This window comes from Mustela putorius, unplaced genomic scaffold (genome assembly GCF_011764305.1).
Source record: "Mustela putorius furo isolate JIRA1106 unplaced genomic scaffold, ASM1176430v1.1 tig00000430_pilon_pilon_pilon, whole genome shotgun sequence".
NCBI lineage: Eukaryota > Metazoa > Chordata > Mammalia > Carnivora > Mustelidae > Mustela > Mustela putorius.
The window spans coordinates 9072877-9096441 of record NW_025421377.1 but is presented as its reverse complement, the minus strand read 5'-3'; the positions used below and the strand labels follow the sequence as shown (position 1 = coordinate 9096441).

Sequence of the window (23565 nt, the reverse complement as noted above, 5' to 3'; positions counted from 1 at the left end):
GGCTTTTTAAAACTTTATTTCAACATAACTATGCTTACAGAAATACACTCATACTGGTTAATAGAATGCCATTTAAGCTTAACTTACCCTACACAATTTGGACCAAAGACTTGGTACATGGTTTAAGTTTAAAAAAAAAAAAATTATTTGCAATCTGGTTTATTTCTCATCTATTACAAATGTATATAAAAGATCCTCCCATCAAATGCTGCTAAAGCAGGCAGCAAGAACCTTGAGATATTAACCTTTGGTTTGTCTCGGAAAAATAACACGTATTGCACTGTAAGTTTATAAAATTGGTGCAACAAAACATTGTTGTAATGTTTCAATGCCAGTTTACAAAGATCAATTAACTAATGGATGTTGAAAAGGGTGGGGAGCCTATGTACACAAGTGAAAATGTAAAAGCTATCTGATTTAGTAAAAATTGCATGTAGATTGCAAGTCTACAGAAACGAAGATTCAGATAATTTACCAAATCTGAATTAACACTATCAGCTCAGTTCATCTGCTGAGGTCAACAAGGAAGCTGCACAGACTAGCTGTTTTTTCTGGTTTATGCAAAAAAGAAAATGAAGTTTCTTCCCCAGCTTTTCGGTCCAGAACTGATATTATACTACAGGCAAGGTATTCCTTCCATTGTCAACATTCATGAGGTGACATGTGATGAGGTCTACTTGGGCTTAAATTTATTTGCCTTAGCACTTAAATGCAAAACAGTCCCCAAAGTTAAAGACCACATGACTTTAGAAGTGACTCTAAAAAATAAAATGGCCCTTCTTGGAAGACTAGAAAACATCCAGCCAATTATAAGAAGCCTTACCAGAAATGTAGCCCCTTACAAATTACACCTCAATTAAAAAAAAAAAAAAAAAAAAGTAGCCCCAAAGCAGCTCTGAAAAGAGGAAAAAATATAACTTAATATATCTTGAAGTTCAATGTGAATATAGGTTGAGAAGACAGAAGAGAGATTTTCCTAAGACTACCTAGATTAGGCTTATCATGTATTCTAGTATTCAAGTTTATCTCTAGTTACTAAACATCAATTTACAAATAACATATTCACTTTTTATTCCTTTAACAAAAGGGAAAATTCTAGTTTCAATTCTATCCAGTGGAGGGGAAACTGAGAAAACAAAGATTCAAACAGTTCCATGCAAATATCACATTTTTCAAATGGAAGAACTCCCAACTAAACCAGAAGTTCTTATTACTAACATATTTTTCATTGAAACAATTTTAACAAGTACAAATACATGGCATTAAGGTTCAGAACCTAATATAGGCCTGACAATCAAGTCCTTGTTTTCTGGAAGAAAGGCCTCAAGTCCCACTCAATTTCCAGTAACAATGTTTTCACAGATCAATTTAATAACAAGGGGTTTTAATTTCCTTCATATTTTGTTTTTAGCACTCTAGTCTTAAAAACTAGATAAGAAAATTAGTCCAATTCCCCAGAAGTCTAATTTTTTTTCTTTTGTAGCACTGAACAATCCACAAAACCTCTTCCCCAAATGGATTCCCAATCTCCAATCTGTACTTAACATGAGTCTTTTCATACAGAATGTAAAAGTAACTTACATAAAATGTACCCATGAACATTAAAACTAGTTGTTAGAAAGATTTAACTAGCTTTATAATTTAAGATTTAAAACATAAATATTTGCAGCTTGATCTTCTGTTGACAATGATTGTCGGAGCCATGAATTCATCTAGAATTCAACATCATTTATAAATTCCCATTCATGCACACAAAACACACACCATTAACACACAACTTACTCTTTTCTTGAGAGAATCTTCTCTTCTTTAAATCTTTGGCCTCCCAGTCAATTCCAAGTTCAAATGTCTTTTAACTCAAACTTCACCCTCAGATTTTTAACAAGTTTTCTACCCACACTTCATCAATGCTTTCCCTAGTCTTTCATGTTGCATTGCCAAACTCTGAAACCTGCCTCAAAGAGATCGCCAGGTGAAAGAAAATAAATGATATATAAAGTGGTTATTTCAGGACAGAACATGGGAGGATCAGAATTGTTCCAGATTCCCTACTGGAATCATACTTTGACCGAAATGAATTAACTGCTATTAGGAAGAAAAATCCTGTTGGGTTGGATTCTTTCATACTCTTTGGCAAGTGGCCAAAGAACCTACCAAGAAAGTTTAGAAGAACACTCTTTCTTAATACTAAGTGCCCCCAAAGGAACACCAGGATAGCTGCAATTCATTTGAGGCCTCACCTGTAGAAAGCGGCTGTCACAGGGACAGCCAGGACACCCACTAGTTTGTGGAGATCCCTGAGAAAGTGTGATTTTTTAAAAATCTGGACTGTACTTAGGTTTCACCTGCCTTTTTCACTGTATTCATAGGAAGTAAGTAGCAGCTGGTCTACCAGCACTCATACTACCTCTCTCAACCTAGGTTTGCTGTATCATTGCTATGGCTTTGGAATCTCACAACTGATATTCGGTATACCTTGAAGGAGTAATTATGTCTCCTAATTCCAGGTCTGCAGTTTCCAAACATCATTTACAGTTCTTTATTCAGCTGAGGAGCCATATGGACACCAACCATCTATGTAAAAAGGTCTTCCTCAAATATGTAACTTAACACTGTACATCTAGGAAGTAGTTGTACTAAAACAAGCCAAAAATTTTTACTTATGGTTGGTATCTGAGATTAAAATCCATTTAATAAAGAGCCTAGTGGTTTGTTTAAAGGTCAATATGAGAGCTGTGAACTCACTACATCCATTTAAAATAAATAACTTATGTGAAATACAGATTCCGGCATAGATATAAGATGTGAAATTCAAAATCAATGGATTGAACCTGCATGTTTCATTTGCTCACAAATTTGCACACACTAATATTCTGCAAAAAAGACAATTGCAGCAAAGGAAAAAGAAAACTGCCCTTTTGCAAACAAGACTAAAAGCATCCCTCCAAAGAGGTCAAAATAAACATGCATATATATGTATAAAGTGTTACTGTTCAACAAATACTATTTCTAGAAAAAAATTGAACTGCATAGGTTAAAAAAAAACCAAAACAATGTGCAACATCTTAAGCCATTAAAGCACCAAAAAAAAAAAAAAAAAAAAAAAACCCCACAAATAAAAAACCCAAAACAAACAAAAAAACCACACCAAAATCAATTGTTTTTATGATGATTAACATATACAAATAAGAAATATTGATCAAAACTCAGAAGTAAATACCTGGACTGATACAATGTCCACTGCTGGGAAAATTTTTCTTCAATTTAAATGTCTCTCCTCATCTCTAAAAAAAATCTTAAAGTGCTAACTTTATATAAAGCAGGCAAATTCTTCAAGTAATTTGCTATTTAAGTATGCCAATTTTTATAGAACTAAACAAAGAACTAAGAAAAAAAAACTAAAGTGAAACAAGAAGACAGACATGGCAAGGAAAGTGACAAGTTACAGCCAGACAAAGCAACAGAATGCTACAATACCACCTTGGCCTTCTCATTTCAATTAAACGTATAAACTAACAGATTTAGGTGTCTGCTGGTTTAGTACACTACCTTCCTTGGATTTGCTAAAATTTATCCATCAACAGGTATATAGAGTCCTAAGGAAAAGAGTGCCACTTAAAAATCAACATCGGACACTAATTAAAGCAATTTAAAAAATAAAAGGTTGTCTACAACTACAAATGAATATTAAATGTAATAGATCTTATAAACTAAGAAGTGAAGCCTTATCCTAAATTACTCCTGCCCTTTAGCTGCTTTTTCAAGGAAGTAGACATTAACCAAATGGCGATTGAGGTGCTTGCTGTAATCTTTTTCCTTTCTAAAAGAGCGATCACAGAAGATACAAACAAAATCCCCCTCAGCCACTTTGACTGCCAAGGCTTCCTTTGCATTTTTCCTGCTGGTTTCTTGTGGCACTGGCCGGGCCCCATTTAATCCAGAGTCATCGCTACCCTCTGACATGTTGTCACTTAGATCACTTCCATCATGACTATGGATGCCTTCGTCTTCATCCATTTCCTGAGACTCATTTACTGCCATGGTGACAGGAGGTGATGTCACAGCAGTTTTGGACACTGCTTCGTGATTTTCTATTGGCAGGGGAAGCAGCACTGGTGAAACAGGTTCTTCAACTGCTGGCTCTTTGCCAGGGGGGTTCTCTGTTTTGTTCTCATCAGTGTCTATTTCCATTTCACGAAGCTCAGTGTCAGTCAGACACTTAGCATCTAACATTTCACCCTCTGCCATAGTCAAGTTTTGCTCAGAGGATGAAATACCGGCAGATTCCTTGTTAATAGCAGCAAGACCAGCTAGAATCTTCCCTGCCTCTTCTACCTTTTGAAGAGGGGCTTCTTTACTTCCTTCACCTTCAGTGAATGATTTTTGGTCTTTTGACTCCTCTTCTTTTAAGTTTTCCTTTGGCGGTGGTGGTGATGGTGCAGAGAGATCCCGCGTACCTGCACTCTCCTTCAGAAGCTGGCTGTCTTTGACAGGCACTAAGCCAACTTCAATGAGGACTTGCTCCTTCCGAGCCACTTCACTCTGCGTGTTGGGTTTTTCTTTTTTATTATCTTTCTGAGGAGACTTTCTGGGACTTGGTTCCATGTGAAGAGGCGGCTCTGTGGGAGGAGGCGGCTCCCTCTGAACAACCTCCATCTGAGCGGGCCCCCCAGGGGGAGGTGGTGGCTCTGTCTGAGCAGGTCCTATGTGAGCAGGCGCCACTGGAGGAGGGGGCTCCACCTGACCAACCTCCATGTGAGCAGACTCCATGGCAGGGGGCGGCTCTAGCTGAGCATGCCCCCCGGGAGAAGGCACCACCTGAAAAGACCCCTTGGAAGGAGAAGGCGTCATCTGAGGAGACCCCTTGGAAGGAGAAGGCGCCATCTGAGGAGACCCCTTGGAAGGAGAAGGCGCCATCTGAGAAGACCCCTTGGAAGGAGAAGGCGCCATCTGAGAAGAACCCTTGGAAGGAGAAGGCGTCATCTGAGAAGACCCCTTGGAAGGAGAAGGCATCATCTGAGAAGACCCCTTGGAAGGAGAAGGCTCCATCTGAGCAGGTCCCACAGGGGGAGAAGGCTCCATCTCAATGGGCCCCCCAGATGGAGAAGGCTGCATCTGAGATGGCCCCTTGGAAGAAGAGGAGGTCATCTGAGCAGGCCCCTCGGGAGGAGAAGGCACCATCCGAGCAGGCCCCTTCTGAGCAGCCTTGCTGCTTTTTTTACCTGACTTGTTCTTCAGACTTTTCTTCTTTGTACTTTTCTTCACGGAAGTATTTTGTTTTTTAGTCTCCTCTACTTTGCTATCACCTTTTGGCACTTCCTGACTACTTTTGGATTTGCCTTCTGCCTTCTTCTTCTTTTTTGTCACAGGTTCCTCATCATTAATAGTATCTTTTAAGGAATGGGCTTCAGTTTCCATCCTTCTTTTGCTTTTCTTGGTTTTACAGGTTGTTTCTGAATTATTTCCTGTATGCACATCCATTTCTTTAGTTTCCATTGCTGATTTGCGTGTTCTGGTAGTCACTTGAGTTGAAGCATTACTAAAAGACTTTTTCTCTTTTGAAACATTATCTTTTTTCTCCATTTTTACAGGCTTCTCATTCTTCTTTCCAGCCACATCCCCCTTTATTTTTGTCTGTTCTGTTTCTTTTTTTTCATTGGTAATATTGTTATCAGGCAGATCAGCCTCTCGTTTTTTGGTTTTCTTTAGTTTCACTTTTGAGACATCCATGGTTTTATTAGGACAAGTAGGATGCTTGGATTTGAAGTGATACTGAAGATTACACTTCTTGGAAGCCGCATAGTCGCACGCAGGGCAATTGAACTGCCGTGGATTAACGTGTAGCTCTACATGTTTTTTGAAGTTACTTCTATCTGCTGTTTTGTAGTCACAATGTGGACAGTTAAGAGGTTTGGGCCCATTATGAACCTGTCTTGCATGGCGGGTTACTTCATGTTGATTAGAGGCCACATAACTGCACTGATCACATTTAAATGGCTTCTCACCTAAAGTAAACAAGAGATGTTAGAGAGAACATAGATTAAGACATGAATTCAAGCCATTTATTAAAATATAAGGAACTGGATATGTTGAAACACACACACACAAACTATTCATTGAAAAGACTCAATCATGCACTTTACATTTACCATATTTATTTGTAGATCTTTTCTCTATCCCTTGACAATGACTCTCATACCAAATGGAAGAACAACGATTTCATTTAACCATCATCTTCTAAAACGTCCATCAAGCTAGAGCTCTTAAACACTATAAAGAACAACGATTCATCAAGAAGTACACAACAATTATTGGCAAAGTTGGTTGGGCTATGGATGTGAATTTGGGGGCAAGGGCACTCAAAGAGAAAAAATGTATTTTTTTTAAAGAAAAGATCATTTTAATTGTTTTATGTTTCATGAAAACAAATGTACAATGGAATAGAATATATAATTCCCACACTTTTTAACTTGCAAGTTATTTATTATTATTTTTTAAATAAACATATAATGTATTATTAGCCCCAGGGGTACAGGTCTGTGAATCACCAGGTTTATCACTTCACAGCACTCACCATAGCACATACCCTCCCCATAATTCCCGTACATTTTTAAGATAAATTTTGAGACTTCTAAAGAAATATCTTACACTTCAAACTACACTCTCAGACCTTAGATGTAAAAGTTGTAAAAGTTTTGGGCTTAGGGAACAAGAGGTCTTTTCTTTAAATTTAAACCTTTTGCCTATCTCAGCAGGAATAGAGTCAAACTTCACTCAGTCAAGTCATCCAATGCCAGAATTGCTATTTTAAAGCAAAAATATAGCCAAGCCAGAAACCTTCTCATTTTTCTCTGCCTTCTTTTAACAAATGGGTAAAGAAACAGCATAGGTGAGAAAGGGCATACAAATAGATATGGTATGTAAAATAATTGAACAAAGTCATGATCATTAGAGATCATAGGTACATACAATACCAAAACCACCCCCACCCCCAAATTAAAGACAGAAGATTAACACATTCTACCTGAATACATACCCATCTAGATCACACTCTAGTAAATATTACCAAACGGTATCCATACCCCACTGGTCCAATGGAATGCATAGTAGAAAAATGGAAATTGACATTTATGAAAATTCATCTCTCAAACATTCTCAAATTCGTATCAAATCTAATTTTTTCATAAAGCAAATTTCTCAGACATTAAGCTTTACATGATGAGAAAATGTCTGATGATAAAACCAAACTTACCCAGGTACATCAGATTGGTTAGATTGGTTATGTAGAAACCAAAACTTACCGAGGTACATCAGATTGGTTAGATTGGTTATGTAGCTAGCTGGACAACTCTTTTCCATGTTAGACTACTAACAGAGTCACAACCAGAGGTTTCTACAACATGCTTCATTACTCTTGTCCCCTCCAACGAATTACCTCAGTGGACACAAACATTTGCTTAACATATACAGACACAGAATGAGGAAGAAAATTAATGGCATAATGGTTAAGAACTTTTTTTTAGAATGAGACTATCTGGGAGATCAAATATGGGCTCTTCTCCAACTCACTTTTGAGATCCTGAGCAAGGTACTGAAAACTCTCTAAGGCCCAATTTCTGCATCTGTAAAAATACTTTTAAGCTATGACCTATAAATAATTTAATCCATATAAAGCACTTAGCATGGCACAGACTTAGCTTGGCACAGCCAAGCAGTCCATATACACTCCCTATAAATCATCACTTTTGAAAATGGTACTTTTAGTATGGGTAAACAAAAGGCAAGATTCATATGTTTATCCTGCCTTTCCATTTAAACTCTACCTCTGAGTAAACAAGTAGCTGATGAATGAAGTTTATCTCTTTAAGAAAATATTTGTGCTGGGGCACCTGAGTGGCTCAGTGGGTTAAGCCTCTGCCTTTGGCTCAGGTCGTGATCCCAGGGTCTGGGGATCGAGCCCCACATCCAGCTCTCTGATCAGTGGAAAGCCTGCTTCCCACTCCCCCCCACCCCCGCCTCTCTGCCTACTTGTGATCTTTCTCTCTCTCTCCTGTCTAATTAATTAATTAAAAAATATTTGTGCTAATAAAAGAATTGTAATGCCACTGTATAACCCCTAACAAATGAGAGTATTTACACAGCAAGCATCAAAGTGCAAGCCTCCACCTATGAAATGGTCAGAGAATGGGAGTTCATAAAAACCTATTTAAATTTTGATGGCAAAATTTACTTGCTCCATTCATTCCTTCTCAGTTTTATTTTCTTGCCTTTGAGTCGTGCTTGTATTAGATACAGTCATAAAACTGCATAGGTTTTTAGCACCTAATATATATTTTTTTGCTTTTTATCAATGATTTTAATTCTTTTCCAATTCTAGTATTCATCTACATTTTTCATCTTTATAAACATGTCAGATGTCCACTTTATTCCTCCCAAATTAAATTAATATATAGCAAATTCAAAAGAGGAAAGATTTTATATACTTTACCTATTCTTTTCAAGAAGAATCCAGAAAGAATAACAAAAGGGACTTACTGAAGAGTAATGGGGCATACAATTGATTATTACTTAGCAAAAAAACACGAAGTTCTGATAAAGCAGCATGGGATGACTGTCAAAAACTATCTCATAGAAGAATGTCATAATATTCTTTTTGACAGAAGTCAGACTATCAGTTAGGGGTAGACCATGGGAGTACTAACCAGAAAGGGTGAGGAGGGAATATTTCTGAGGGTATATAAATGTTTCAGGTCTTCCTCTAGGGGGCAGTCAAACAGGAGAAACCATGTGAAGTCCCTGACCTGTCTGCTTCAGACACATGTCTCTGCATTTTCATGTGTGTAAACTGAACCTCAATAGAACACAGTTTAAAAATTTACTCTATACACCTAAAACTAATGTAACATTGTATATACTATACCTCAATAAAAAATACATTTACTGACTGAAAAAGCCCAAACCGCACAGTAAGTTGAATTTGACATGACATACTAAAATGAAAAAAACCACAAAGGCACTGGGAAAAAAACATTCTAGAATTCATTATACCCTCAAACCATAATGTCTTCCAAATAAGCCCAGCCTATTCAAATAGTGCCTCCACAATAATTATCAAATACTTGGTGAAAGAAAAATAAACTTATGGTTGAAAAAAGTATTTTCCATTTTAAGAAGAGTAATAAATGGAGATGGAAGTTGGCAAGTTGATGATCTTCTTTAACAACAGCATCCATTACACTCATTGTGGGAAAATATTCAAGATGAATTCCTATGCTAGCAGAATGGGGAACTAGTCAGTGTGATATATAAAAAAATTATTATTAATAGCAAATACAAACTGGATGTATTTCATCTGGAATGAGATATTTCACCCAGGATGAAATGACAGCATCTCCACTGAGAAAAAGAAAGGGAGAACTGTGGATAATGTCCGCATATCTCAGACTAGCCTGGTGGTGAAGGATACTTTAATACCATTAGGGAGAAACACCAGTAAAATGGAGAACACCACCAATAAGGTTATATTAGTGTGTCAATTTTTCACCTCATCAACATTCTGACCCCTTCCTAATTTGGCCTAAAGAAACCAAACTCTATGGTTGGAAATGCTCTAAGGAAATAACCACTGTAGTTTTGCTTTATAAACCCATCTGTCAGCTAAGCTAAAATGTATCAACTCCACAGAGCCTAATTTCTTCCAAAAATGAGAATGAGCACATACTTTTCCTCTCTGAAATACACTCACATGAACAAGGGAAAAAACAAGGCCCAGGGGACCTTAAAAATCAGACTCCAGACCACAGAGAAGACGCGCAAGATATTCACTCCATGCAACCCATTCAAAAAAAAGACTACCTATCCAATCTGACCTAATTTAGCCTCAGTGTATTTGTGAGGGCTACCAGCAACTTCAATTAAAAGTACTGAAACAGGGACGCCTGGGTGGCTCAGTTGGTTAAGCAGCTGCCTTGGGCTCAGGTCATGATCCCAGCGTCCTGGAATCGAGTCCCACATGGGGCTCCTTGCTCGGCAGGGAGCCTGCTTCTCCCTCTGCCTCTGCCTGCCACTCTGTCTGCCTGTGCTCACTCTCTCTCCCTCTCTCTCTCTGATAAATAAATAAAATCTTAAAAAAAAAAAAAGTACTGAAACATAGGATCTCCTGGAAATAACTGCACACTCATACACAAAACAAACTAACCATGTTTGTTTCCTGTTTGCAACTCAAACTACTGACACCCAGTAAAAGACATAGCTCTGCTCTCTCCATATGCTGTGGTTCCAATTCCGTTATGCTATAGCTTCTAGAGCCATTTTCTGAGACATAATTTTCTTTTAACGATGTTGATACCTGAAAATGGGAGGGGTGAGGAGTTTAAGGCTAAATCCTAGCTCTTCTGATTTAAAGGAATGACAATTAACCACAGATAAAGCATTTATCCTCTCTATATCTGTGTCCTAATCCATACACTAGAATTAAATATTTAAGGGGTACTAAGATTAAAGATAACAAATCCCAATTTCTCAGTACCTGGCATGCATGCAACAAATAGTAGCTATTATTGGGGCACCTGGCTGGTTCAGTTGATAGGGCATGTGACTCTTGAGTCACATGGTTGTGAGTTTGAGACCCACACTGGTTGTAGAGATAACTTAGAAAAATAAAATCTTTAAAAACAGTAGCTACTACTCTTGAAAAGAATTTTAAAATACTTGCTGTACTCTAACAGTAGCTACTGAATATCATCTTTTTAATACAGCTAAGAAATTCAAAAGACAACAGTTAGCAAACACAAAATTATTCCAGCAGAAGTTACTGACTAGTCTAAAACACCACAGACACTTAAAGGGTGACAAAAGTTATTACCCATTCAATGAGAAAGATACATGTATGTTATCATTCTAATCCAGTAAACCAGCAACACTAATAGTGCGTCAACCAGAGAGGACTTCAAATGAGACACAGAAGTAGAATTCAAGCATTCAGATTTGATTTCTAGTGTACATATAATACAGGGCACAGAGACAGAAGAAAAACCCAGTGACACCATGAGAAAGCAAGTAAGACAAATCCAGAAAGGGGGACATTCTATAGGAAAAACGGCCACATTTCTTCAATCCCTTAGTTTAAGTTTCCCCATTGGTAAAATGGGGACAGCAACTGAACTTATACATTATTGCATAGTTATAAAGGACAAAAATTAGTTAACTCACATAAAACTCTTAAATGTTTTATTTAAGGGCTAGAGCAGAACTATCAATAGAACATGATGCCTACCCTCAAGGAAACCTGAAAGAGCTTCCCAATGACCCTCAGAAAATGAAACCAGGAAGCACCCCTAAGCAATAAACTCAGGTATCTGGTTAAGTGACTCAACTCAATAGCTTAGGAGATTTAGAAAGAACATTCCAGTATATTAACATGACAAGCACTGAGGGTAAAGAAAAGCTAGCCCACATATTATGTGACTTCTTCATAGCTGCTCAAATAAGAATCTGTACTATAATCAAATGTTACTCAATTACTGACTTAAAACAGCAATATCCAATAGAAATAAAATGCAAGCATATATGTAATTTTAAATTTTCTGATAGTCACATTTACAAAGGTAAAGAAAAGGTATAATTAAATTTTACTACTTATTTAACCCAATATAATTAATGTCATGTGAACATGTAATCAAAACTTAAAAAAAGTTTTTTTTAAAGTTATGTTTAAGTCATCTCTATACCCAATGTGGGGCTTGAACTCATGAGCCTGATATCCAGTAACATGCTCCTCCAACTGAACCAGCCAGCCACCCCAAAATAGGTTTTAGGTGCCTTTATTTATATTGTTTGAATTCTGCTATGTATTTTATACATTTCAGTTCAAACTAGCTATATTTCACAAGCTAATAACCATATGTGGCTAGTGGCTACACAAGCAGACTGCACAAATTTCAGGCAATTAATGAACCTAACGGACATGAGTTTACATAGACTTCTGTTAACACCAAGATTCTGACATAGCTTCCCTACAGGGGTATATATTCTAAATTTGGAAGTCGAGTATTCTGTTCAGTTGTGGTGGTTCACCAAGGTTCAAGGGTGAATTATAGCCAAAATGAATTATGCTAAGACCACCTATGCTGCTATTTACTTTTTAACTTTGCCATCTATCTACTTTGATAATGGGGACCAATTCTGGTTAGTGATCACCATTATTCCAGTCATTGGAGTGGACAAATCTCCCACTGCATTTATAGTCCTGCATTTTATCTAGTATAGGTTAATAAACTGAGATCCTGGATTATCTATTATTCTTTAAAGTTTGGCTTCTGTAAATTAGTTCACAGAAGCCCTATCAGCTCTCAAAAAAGGACAAACCTACATTTTAGGACCTGACAAGTGAAGAAGGAATTAGAAACCACACTATGAAATGTGGTGTTATATTGCGTTGGGAGTGGGGGAGAGGGTGAGAAGGTAGGCACTGCTCAAAATGTACGAACCAGTGTTGGTCTATAACAGCATTTCAAGTTTTATTAGTCAGAGAACTTGAAGATCAGGTGGAAATTATAGACCGTCCACCCAAGAACAGTGCATGTGCCTTTTATACTCAGTTTCAGAGTTTCACTATAGATTCCTTCTTAAGAACCTAAATTTAGGGGCGCCTGGGTGGCTCAGTGGTTGAAGCCTCTGCCTTCAGCTCAGGTCATGATCCCAGGGCCCTGGGATCGAGCCTCGCATCGGGCTCTCTGCTCAGCGGGGAGCCTGCCTCCTCCTCTCTCTCTCTCAGTCTGTCTGTCTCTCTGCCTACTTGTGAAATGTCTGTCAAATAAATAAAAATCAAAAAAAAAGAACCTAAATTTAGATAGTGTCACATGAATACAACACTGATTTTTAACTCTGATTTCTAAATTAAAAATAAATCATAAATTGATTTTTAAAATAAACAAATAAATCATTAATAATGACCCAGTTTCAGGTCTGGAAGGATTTTGTTATAATGATGTATGGTTTACTAAAAATCATAGAAGGGTTCCCATTTCTTACCAACCTGAATGAGTACGCATGTGTCTAGTTAGATGAGTCTTCTGAGAACTTGAGTAAGGGCAGAGTTCACATTTATATGGGCGTTCCCCTGAAAGAATAGAAGGGTTAGGGTTTAAATATGATAAAATAAGGTAAATAAAATCCTCACTAACAATAAACACAATATTCAGTACTGAGCATTTTTTGATAAGGATTCTTTTTCCTATTCCTGGCAAAATAGTCCATTTTTTATTATAGATGAGTAAATGATTTAATTCAGAATTCACATAACTACATTTCAGCTTTGCAGACAAAAAAGATCACTGGCTTTCTGAATTCTCATAGCCCTTTTATTTTTCATAGTAATGCTACAAACTCTCGCATTAAATATTAAGAACTGAATAATTACATTGATAAAGTATCAAGGAGCACCCTTAAAAAAAAAATCAGAATTACCCTTAGGAAAAAATCTACCCAAATTTTCTCATGCTATCACTCAGAAATTTATTTATTTATTTATTTATTGGGATTTTTGTGAAGGGTAAAGCTATCATTTGAAATTGCTGCTTAAAACCAAGAACACGTAAGTGGGGATGCTTAAGCTAAAAATTTCAAGTAGGCAGACAGACATTTCACAGAACAGATCAGTGTTAAGGTAAATCCTGCTCATAAACACATAAGCACTGACAATAACCGAAGATGAGAAGATAAAGATTTCAGTACTAAAGAATTTAAGACTTCAACGGCAGGAAATATATGTTTTTGGGACATGGTTTGTCAAACACTAAACAGATTTTTTAAAAAGCTTCACACACACACACACACACACGCACACACACACATACACAGGCCTAACAATTTGTAATTTCTTTTCATCTGGTTTTGGCCACAAGATAATAATTACAACCCTGGGCAAGTTTCCTCATTCGAAGTAAAAGCACCTTCACTTACTGGAATTGTGAGAATTTAAATTTAAGATAATACACACAGAACATCTGATATTGTGCCTGGCACATAGTCAAGCCCTCAATAATACCAGTTATTATTTTGTCTATACAGTAAGTTACAGTAACAGATGTGTCTAGTAAAATGGACATGGGAAAGAAAAAAAACAAGTGAAAATAGAGGAATACTGTAATGAGTAGGAAACGTGTTCCTAGTAGCCATACAGCTCTTATTAGCTGGTAGCTATAGGTCAGCTATAAATAAGTCCTATCAATAGAATTCCTACTTCAACCTGGAAGAATTTTAGCTTAAAATATGTTGAAAGTATTTCTATAAACATATATAAATGACAGATAAGCACATGCAAAGATCCTCAATATCTTTACCCATGTGGGGAATGCAAATCAAAACCACAATGAGATGAAGACTTCGCAGCCATGAGGATGGCTATAATCAAAGGACAGATGTTAGAGTATTGGTCTGGGTATGGAAAAATCGGAACACTCATACAATGTGAAACTGTAAAATAGTGCAGCCACTTTGGAAAATAGCTTAGCAGTTCCTCAAATGACTGAACAGTTACCATATGGCTCAGCAATTCCACTCCTAGGTATGAACAGTTGACCCTTGAACAACATGTGTTTGAACTGTTCAGGTCCATTTATGCGTGCTTCCCACCCCCCCCCCCAACAAATATAGCACAGTTCTGTAAATTTATTTCCTCTTCTTCTGGATTTTTTTTTTTTTAAACATACCTATATCCATTCATTCGTTCACTTATTTATCTGAGAGAAAGAGATATGGAGCAAGGGCAAGACAGAGGGAGAGAATGCCATGCAGACTCCCCCCAGAGTGCCGCCCAGAGACCAGAGAACCTCTATCAAAATCAAGTCAGATGCTTAACCCACTGAGCCACCTAGGCTCCCCGTCATGAATTTTCTTACTAAGATTTTTTTTCAAGCTTACTTTACTCTAAGAATACAGTATATAATACATACAACTCATAAAATGTTTAATTAACTATGGTAAGGCTTCTGGTCAATAGTAGGCTCTTAGTGGTTAAGTTTTGGGGGAGTCAAAAGGTATGTGCAGATTTTCTACTGCCCCTAAATTCTGCAATGTTCAAGGGTCAACTGTACATATCCAAGAGAAATAAAAATGTGTCCACACAAATGTGTGTATGAATGTTCATGGAAGAATTAATTATTCACAACAGCCAAAAAAGGGAAAACAATCCAAATATTCTGATGAATGGATAAACAAAACATGGTATCCCTACAAGAGATTATCTGGCAGCAAAAGGAAAACAAGTACTGTGCACAGGACATGAATGAACCTTGAAAACATTATGCTAAGTTAAAAAAGGCAGTCACAAAGGACCATATATTATTGTATGACTCTGTTTATCAGAAATGCCTAGAATGGGCCAATCCACATTGTATGGTATGTAAAATGCATCGCAATTAAGCTGTCACAAAAAGAAAAGTTAATGGAAGAAATATCAAATACCATTATAGATAAACAAAGGGATCAATTAAGAATAATTTAAATTCTTTGTAAGAGAAAAGATTGTTTCTATCTGTGCAACTACGAAACAGGCATAAATACTCTAGAAAACTTAGTGATTTTTCAGTCACACATAGAGGCAAAAATGTCATCTTTTAGAATTTGTGAACTGCTGTGTTTGGCTTTTTTTTTAAGATTGTATTTAATTTATTTGAGAGATAGAGAGCGAACAGTGGAGAGGAATAGAGAGGTAAGGGAGATGGTGGCTCTCTGTGAAGCGGAGAACCCGATGAGGGACTCGATCCCTTCTGTGGGATCATGACCAGGGCCAAAAAAGGCTGATCCTCAACCAACTGAGCCATCCAGGCACCCAGAATTTGTGAACTGATTAAAATGATCAAACCCACAAAATTAAAAATCTTTTAATTGAAGACTCAAATGAAAATCCTCAGCCTATCACATATTACTCACAAAAAACCCCTGAACTTTGATTCTTAGTCTTAGTTGTATAGTATGACCTTGGACACATCATTTCAGGGTTTCCTCTCAGTAAACACAGGCTATTATAATTTAGTTCCTCCATAGATTGTTCTGCAGATTAGCAGAGAAGTACTCAACACTGGCCACTCGAAGAACAGAAGAAACCCATTAAGTGAATCTGAAAACTAAGGTACTTAAATGAGAAGTGAGTCTATTATTTATCTCTACTTTTCAGCATTAAATGAATTTATTTTCCTTTAAAAACACAATTTTCAGAACCATGCATTTAACACCAGAGATACCCAGAATTTACATAATTGAAATATTATCCTCCCAATACATACACTACCAAATTGTTTCAAAATGCTTACCAAAAATTAAAAAAAAAAAATTCACAAAGATAACATTAGGAAGAAAAAAAATCTTCTCAATAAAGTTCAACACTAAAATTTGTGGGGGAAGGGGAAGACACTAAAATGTGAAATGAGATACATAAAACCAATGTTACCTTACTGAGAAAATATCAACTTTAAATTAATGGGAAGAAAAATTTATTGATGGTACAGTTAAGCATATAAAATACATCCATTAAAAATTAGTCAATTAAACTGCAGTTAAAATAAACTACTATATAAAAAACATTATAAATGGCCAAGAATTCTTGGTTTTCTTTCCCCCCTGCTATTTTATTTTATTTTTTTTTAAGACTTAATTATTTTAAGAGAATAAGAGCATGTGCCCCTGCAAGCAGGGGTAGAGGTAGAAGGAAAGGAAGAGAGGCAGACTCCCCCTTCGAGCACAAAGGATCTATGCAGGGCTCCATCCCAGGACCCTGAAATACGACCTGAGCCAAAATTTAAGAGTTAAGTCAGAGGTTTAAGCAACTGAGCCACCCAGGCACCCCAAGAGTTCTTGTTTTAAAAAACAAACAAACAAACAAAACAAAAAATGCTTTACATTAAAAAATTGGAATACCAACCCCCCCCCCACAAAACTGGAAATACATACAAAATACTAAAAGAAACCTTTTCCAGTTCTTTCCGTTTTCTTTTTGGTTCTAGAAATATTCTTAAAATTTGACAAATTTAGATTTACAGTTGAAAACATTTTTAGCTTTTATGGGAAACATGAATTATCAAAATATAACTGACAAAATCAAAGTGTATTAAGACAAAAGCACTGGGGTACTGATCAGAATATTCTCTATATTGACTTGCATGGTGGGTAGGAGTACATGTATTTGTTCAAAGTCATCAATTATACTTCAATCAAAACAATTCATCAAAGTGTACAGATAAAAGTCAGGCCATGGCTACTACCTGAAAGCTCTACAGATCACAGCCAATCCAAATTAAGCCCCAATGTTTTAAAAAAACTGTTAAATGAATATGAAGTAATTATGGCTGAAGTATATAGAATAGCTAAGACTTATTTTAAGATATTGTACATGAGGTTTTGTCTGTTTAATTCAAACTATTAAGTGATTAATGGGATAGGATTTCCAAGTAACTCTGACTTCCTATGCCATGTAATTTTTAAATATTTGAACTTCTAGACTTTGGAAACTAAAATGGTTTTAAAACATGTTGACAGTCACAGGTTCTAACAAATTCCAAAGGATCTCCAAACATTTTTACTTGACTAGGTTTTAAGGTCATATACGTAATACTGGAGCATTCTCCTGGAGCTTAGAATCTTGCCACAGACACCGCCCCCCCCCCGCCTTTTTTAAAGTTTATTTGAGAGGAAGAACGCATCCCATGTGGGGGAAACAAGCCAACTCCACCCAAACAGAGCTTGATCCCACCACGAGAGATTATGACCTGAGCTAAATATCAAGAGTCAGGCGCTCAACTGACTGAGCCATCCAAGTGCCCTCACATCTTTCTTGTGACTGAATTTCATCTGCAAGTTTTACTGTTTAAGTCTACCACAATTCAGTAAAGCACTACTTTACTGATTCCCCTCCTCACTGTGCCCTACTTTACCTGTGGGGTTCAGTCCAGTGATAACTCCTGCAAAACGGATCTGATGCAAACAGCATCCTAAAACCCCGTTTTACTTGTGATCCAGACCACTATACTAGATTACCCTATCCGATTTTGTTCAGACCGCTCATCAGCGCTAATCAGTCCTCAAAGGTACCAATTCTTAGCAGAAAAATGTGAGAAAACTACCAGGAAGTTGCAAACATTTCCTTAAAAAATGAGACTCTTTGGGGCACCTGGCTGGCTCAGTCAGTGGCACATGCATCGCTGCCATGATGGTCTTTCAGGGTGCTGAGGAGAAATGGGGGAGTAACCACGAACAGACAGGGTTTCGTTTTGGTTGAAGATGTCCTAAAAATGGACTGTGGTGATAGTTATACATCTCTGTGAATATACTAAAACCAGGGAATTTTAACTTTAAATGGATGAATTCTGCAGTAGTGGACTGTATCTCAACAGAACTGGTATTTACCAAAAAAATTGCCAAATGTGGTAAAATATCATTAACTAATGAGTACAGGTAACGAGTAGTACATGTTGGTATTTTGAGATGTTTGAAATTTTTCGTATTTTTAATGTTGTTCCATTTTTTTTTTTGATAGAGTAACTTACAAACTAGAAAGATTCTCTTACCTGTATGAGTTTAAACATGCTGAAAGACATTGTTTTTTACCTGACAAATAGCTTCATTTTTCACGTGTGTTTGCTTTCTCAGGAAAATGATTTCAAGTGTGGTAATCCCACCAGTTTTTTAAAAACTAACTTTTCACATTTCTTGGTTTTGCAGACAAGGTTAAGTTGTTCCACTCGGGAACTCAATACCAAGATAATTTATCTTAAAAGTTTATGGCTTCTGTGAAATGGATCTATGCAAAGGTTAATCACTGAGTTTTCCTTTTTGTCTAAGTCCTCAATTGCTTTAAGAAACTATGCTGCATCTTAGATGTATTCACTACTAACTAAACACATCTTCTAAAAAAAAAAATAGTCCAATTTAATTAAATGATCTACTTCAAGTTGTCAGAATAAAAATTTTAACAAGAACATGGATAATATCTTAGTCATTCTGTGAAGTAAGTGTTCTTCACTTATCCTCAATCCCGAAGTTATTATCGCCATGGAGAGAGAAACTAAAGCACAGAGATTAAGTTGACTTATTCAAGGTCACAAAGACAGCAAATAATGGGACCAGAACTTGACCCCAGAATCCCTTCTTCAGTGCTACTTTAACAGCCTACTGAATTTTAACTATCAAAAGTGAACTGAACTTACAGACTACAGGGTACTCTTACCTGTATGAGTTCGAACATGTTGAACGTAATTATTTTTTCTATCGGAAAAATAGTTGCATTTTCCACATGTGTATACTTTCCTTGGAAAATGGTTTCTTAAGTGTTTCCTCCAGTGATATTCGCTTACTGTGGTATACGTGCAAATGATGCACTTGTAGACTCGCTCATTATCCCCAGCTCTGGTGTGGTGTTTCAGGTGAGCAGTATAGTGATCATACCGATTGGTATTATAGCCACAGCGGTCGCAGCGAATGGGGCCCTTGGAGAAATCTCCCTCCTCTGCAGTGGAAGACCCAGATTCTCTGGCTTTTGCTTGCTTCTCAGCACTTTCTTCCACGAAAAATTTCTTGGCACTATGAACTCTGATATGATGCACAAACTGCTCTTCAGATTCGGCTTCATACTGGCATGGCTTACAGCGAAAAGGTTTGCTCTTCAAGTTCTTGCATTTGTCCTCCGCTCCAGGGGTTTCGGGGGGAAGATCTTTATTTGAGCTGTAAATTTCTGGGGCAGCTGATACCTCAAACACAGGCTGTGGTTCTACAACACTGAGTTCCAAACTTTCCAGTTCCATGTTTTCCAATCCACTGGGTTCACCTTTGATTTCAGCGGACTCCTCAAGTCCTTCTCCATCACTATCTGAAAAATTGTTATCTCCGACAGGCATCAATTCTGCCATCTGTCTTTCTTCACCAACCAGGTAATCACAGCAGCTGCCATTCACTTCCCCAGTTAAGGCCACATTTGCCAACATGATAAGCTGAGGCGCAGCCAACTCAGCTTTGGAGAGGTCATGCAAGTCATACATGTCGTTAGGCAAGGCCATGCCAATGTTGCCACTGCCCGTGAACAGCCCTCCTCCTCCAGAAGACTGCCCCATTACCTGGGTGGCCATGACTGTATTCTGAATTCAAAATAAGACAAAAAGTACAAAACCAGTTTAAACACAACATCCAAAACATTGCTCCAATACTTCATTAACTTAAAAAAAGAGATTTATCAAAAATAATCTTTCAATACAATGAGCTTTGTTAATCACTAAAATTAAAGCTTTGAAGTATTTTTGTACTACCAAATTTTCCTTATTGCAATCACCAAAAAAATCTCTATTATCCCTACAAAAATGTCTATCAATTGTCACTGGCATGTCTTCCCTCAAGCACTTTCAATTTTTCTGGTGAAAAAATAACTTCATTTTTATGTTAATTAAAATTATTTTTCAATTCAATACATGAATAGTAAACTGCTGTCCTCTCAATTCCCCCTTTCCACAGTTTACTAGTCAGAAAAGGGAGAACCCCCCAAAACTATACTGTTCATTTGTTAAGTACAAACCTATCTGGACAGTAGAAGCCTGTAGTAACTGGTCAACTGAACTGAATTTCATATAAACTCAACTAACTCCAGAAAAATAAACCACTGTGAAAAAGTACCACTTAAGTTTATTTTAATAACTAGACCCGTTTTAAAGAAAAAGAAAAAGCAGAACTTTTTTCCTTGTTTGTTTTTTTTTTTAAAAGGAAGCTCCGTGTATTCAAAACTTCACAAATTAAAGAAACTTTCAAACCCTCTAATAACCGTACCACTCAACCCGACCATCAGCAACTTTCTTGCATTGTGCTTGACTTGGCCTACTTGCTTAGGGGAAGCCATTACAAGATCACCTTCTTGAAAACATGTTGGGCTTTTAAAGTCGCCTTAACCACGTCACTTTCCAATCTAGAAGGTGCTATTCTCCAACTGAGTGCTGTCTTGCAAATTAGAAGAAGCAAAGTAAGTGGCAAGCACTCAAAAAATCGAATCGAACTCCAAACCCCAAAAGCAGTCCGTTTCACCCAGGTGCATTAAACACAAACCGACCGAGTTATAATGTACCAAAACTTGGAATCAAATGCCATCACAGAAAACAAACTGAGGGCCAGAGCAGTCCCAGGGCTTAACAGCCCAGGCTACTCGGCAATTTATCCAAACATCGACTTTTCTAATACCGCCCCCCCCAACCCTAACTACCGTCCCTAAAGGAATTTTCACGTTTGTCAGGAAGGCCGTCTAAGCACAGCCCGAAAACCCAACGTGTTGCACGAATTCCTATGTGCGGCTGCCACCAGCGCCTGCCTCGGCGGCGGCATTCCTGACTGAAATAGGCATTCGGCCATTTTCTCAAAATACCAAACACAAAGCAGCTCTTTGCAAACTCGGGCGCTCTCGCTTCCTCTCGGCTGGGCCCGCTCACTGCACACATTTACACACCAACTCGCGGGAGTTGCCCCAACACTCGTCCCGAAGCTTCTCCTGAGTTCCCCAACACTGAGAAAAGCAAGGTGGGCGAAGTCGGGGCGCCGTTGGGCCAGACCAAGTCTTCCCCATTCAGGGCTGCCCCCTCCCCGGCCCGCGGGCCCGAGTCCGGGAAGAGGAAGGAAAGTTACCGCGTTGCCGGCGTCCTAGCTCCTCTCACCGCCCCTGGGCTCACCCTCCGCAGAGGGCCCCGGAGGCTCCGCGGGCGCCCTCCCGAGGCGTCGGGCCCCTAGCGCCGGAGGGGGCCCCCACGCGCGCTGGCCGCCTCCCCCGCGCCCCGGAAGTTTGCGAACTCACTCCCCCACCGCGCCCCGCGGGACGCGCGCCCCGGCCCCGCCAGCTCGGGCGCCGAGGTGGTCGGGTGCGGAGGGCCGAGGCGGCGGGGCGGCCCGAGAGCAGAAATCGCTGTCCAGCCCCATTGGCGGAACCGCCCGGGCCGCGGGGCTGACTCAACCCGCCCGGCCGCACTCAACGGCGCCTTCCGGCGAAAGGGAGAGGCCGGAGAGGGAGGGGGACGCGAGGGCCGCGGGCCGACGAGGGGCTGCGGCGGGACCTGGGAGCAGGAGGACGGGGAAGAAGTTTCAGGACCAGCGCCACAAGCAGCTCCGCTCCTCAGGACTGACTCGAAGGACGCTCGGGCCCGTGCGGAGGCGACGGCCCAGCCTCGACTGGGGAGGGGGTCCTGGCTCCACACCGCTCCCCAAGGACGCCCCCGGCCCAGCCCCCGGGCCGCGCCGGTGTAACCCGATCCCGCTCGGCCGCCCGCCCCCGCCCCGCGCTGCGGCCGCCGCCGGAGCCACAGTATCTGCAAATCAGCCCTGGACAGCGCCTCGCTCCGCGTCCTTCCGCGCCCTCCCCCTGCCACTGCCGCCGCCGCCGCCGCCGCCCGGCCGGCCCTCCCCCACCCCGACCGAGCCCCCAGCCCTGAGCCGCGCTTACCGGCCTTCCTAGGCGACGAGGGGCGGGAGACCCGGCGCCGCCGCTCCTTCTCCGACTACTTTTCTTTGTTGCTGGAGTTTCGGGGGGAGGGGTGGGGGAGGATGGAAAAGTTGGGCGCTGGGGACGTCGAGGCCCGCAAAGGCCCAGGAGTGGGACTGCAGAGAATGCTCAGGCCGCCGGCTCTCGCTCTGCCGTCCCGGCCACCGCCGCCGCCGCCGCCGCCGGGGTCTGTGGCCCGGGGCCTCGGCGGCGCTTGTTCTGCTGCTGCGCCGCGAGCTCGCGGGAGCCGCACATTCCAGCACAGGAGGCTGCGCCGCGCACCCAGCCCGCGCCGCCGCCGCCGCCGCCGCCGCCGCCGCCCGCGGGACACGCCCCCTCCACCGCCCGCGCGCGCCCGCGGGACACGCCCACCCCGCCGCCCGCGCGCGTGGCCGCCCGGCGCGCCCCGCCCCTTGGCGAAGGGGGTTGCTCTGGGCCCTGGCTGGGCTGTGGGCGCGCCTACCGGGAGCCGCACCTAATCCGCCCGGCCCCTCACTCCTGCCCTTACGTCAAAAAAGAGGCGAGCCCCGGTCCCTTTTTCGATTTCTTCATAAACAAACGACAGAAAAGTTGCCCCTAGCCCTGGCGTGCAGGGATGAGAATAGATCTGTTAAAAGAAAAATCTGCAGGCTTTGACCGTTCTCTTTAGAACCACTGTCTAAAGCGTTTCGAGTGTAAAGCTCTCGAAAATACCCTTTAGAATCTCTTGAAATCTCCACCCATAGCCACCCTTAACTAATTAAACGTTAAGCTCACGCGGTAGAAACGCATCCCAAATTTTAAACAATAAGCGAAGAAAATGCAGCCAGTTTCTGAGTTGTGAGAAGAAAATGTCTCGGTCAGATCACGGACTCAAAACAGAACTGAGGGGACAAGTCCATAGACCTGGCCAGTAGCAGGTCATTCCTGAGCCTTCAAAACACGATTTCAGCGGAGCAATTATCCTCAGATTACAAGGACAGTAAAGCAGAGGGTGAGGACATGGAGGCTGCCTGGTCACCACGTGTGGGAGAGGAACCTGGCTTCCCTGTTTATAGAGTGGCGCAACCTAAAAGAGAAAGAGAAAGAAC

The 23565-nt window shown here is 40.0% G+C and overlaps 1 protein-coding gene across 3 annotated transcripts; it reads right to left on the bottom strand.

The window, feature by feature from the left end:
* Positions 1-22588, bottom strand: REST (RE1 silencing transcription factor). 3 transcript variants are annotated; one of them, XM_004775473.3, is made up of 4 exons: positions 22457-22588; positions 19223-20126; positions 13037-13120; positions 1-6005 (listed from the first exon to the last, which is right to left on the bottom strand). In XM_004775473.3, the coding sequence occupies exons 2-4, from the start codon at positions 20115-20117 to the stop codon at positions 3736-3738; spliced, it is 3249 nt and encodes a 1082-aa protein (XP_004775530.1). In that variant the 5' UTR covers positions 20118-20126; positions 22457-22588; the 3' UTR covers positions 1-3735. The 3 variants fall into 3 exon arrangements, with proteins under 3 accessions (XP_004775530.1, XP_004775528.1, XP_012902774.1); XM_004775471.3 differs by lacking the exon at positions 22457-22588 and adding an exon at positions 21649-21784; XM_013047320.2 differs by lacking the exon at positions 22457-22588 and adding an exon at positions 21473-21636.
* Between the last annotated feature and the right edge of the window lie 977 nt (positions 22589-23565).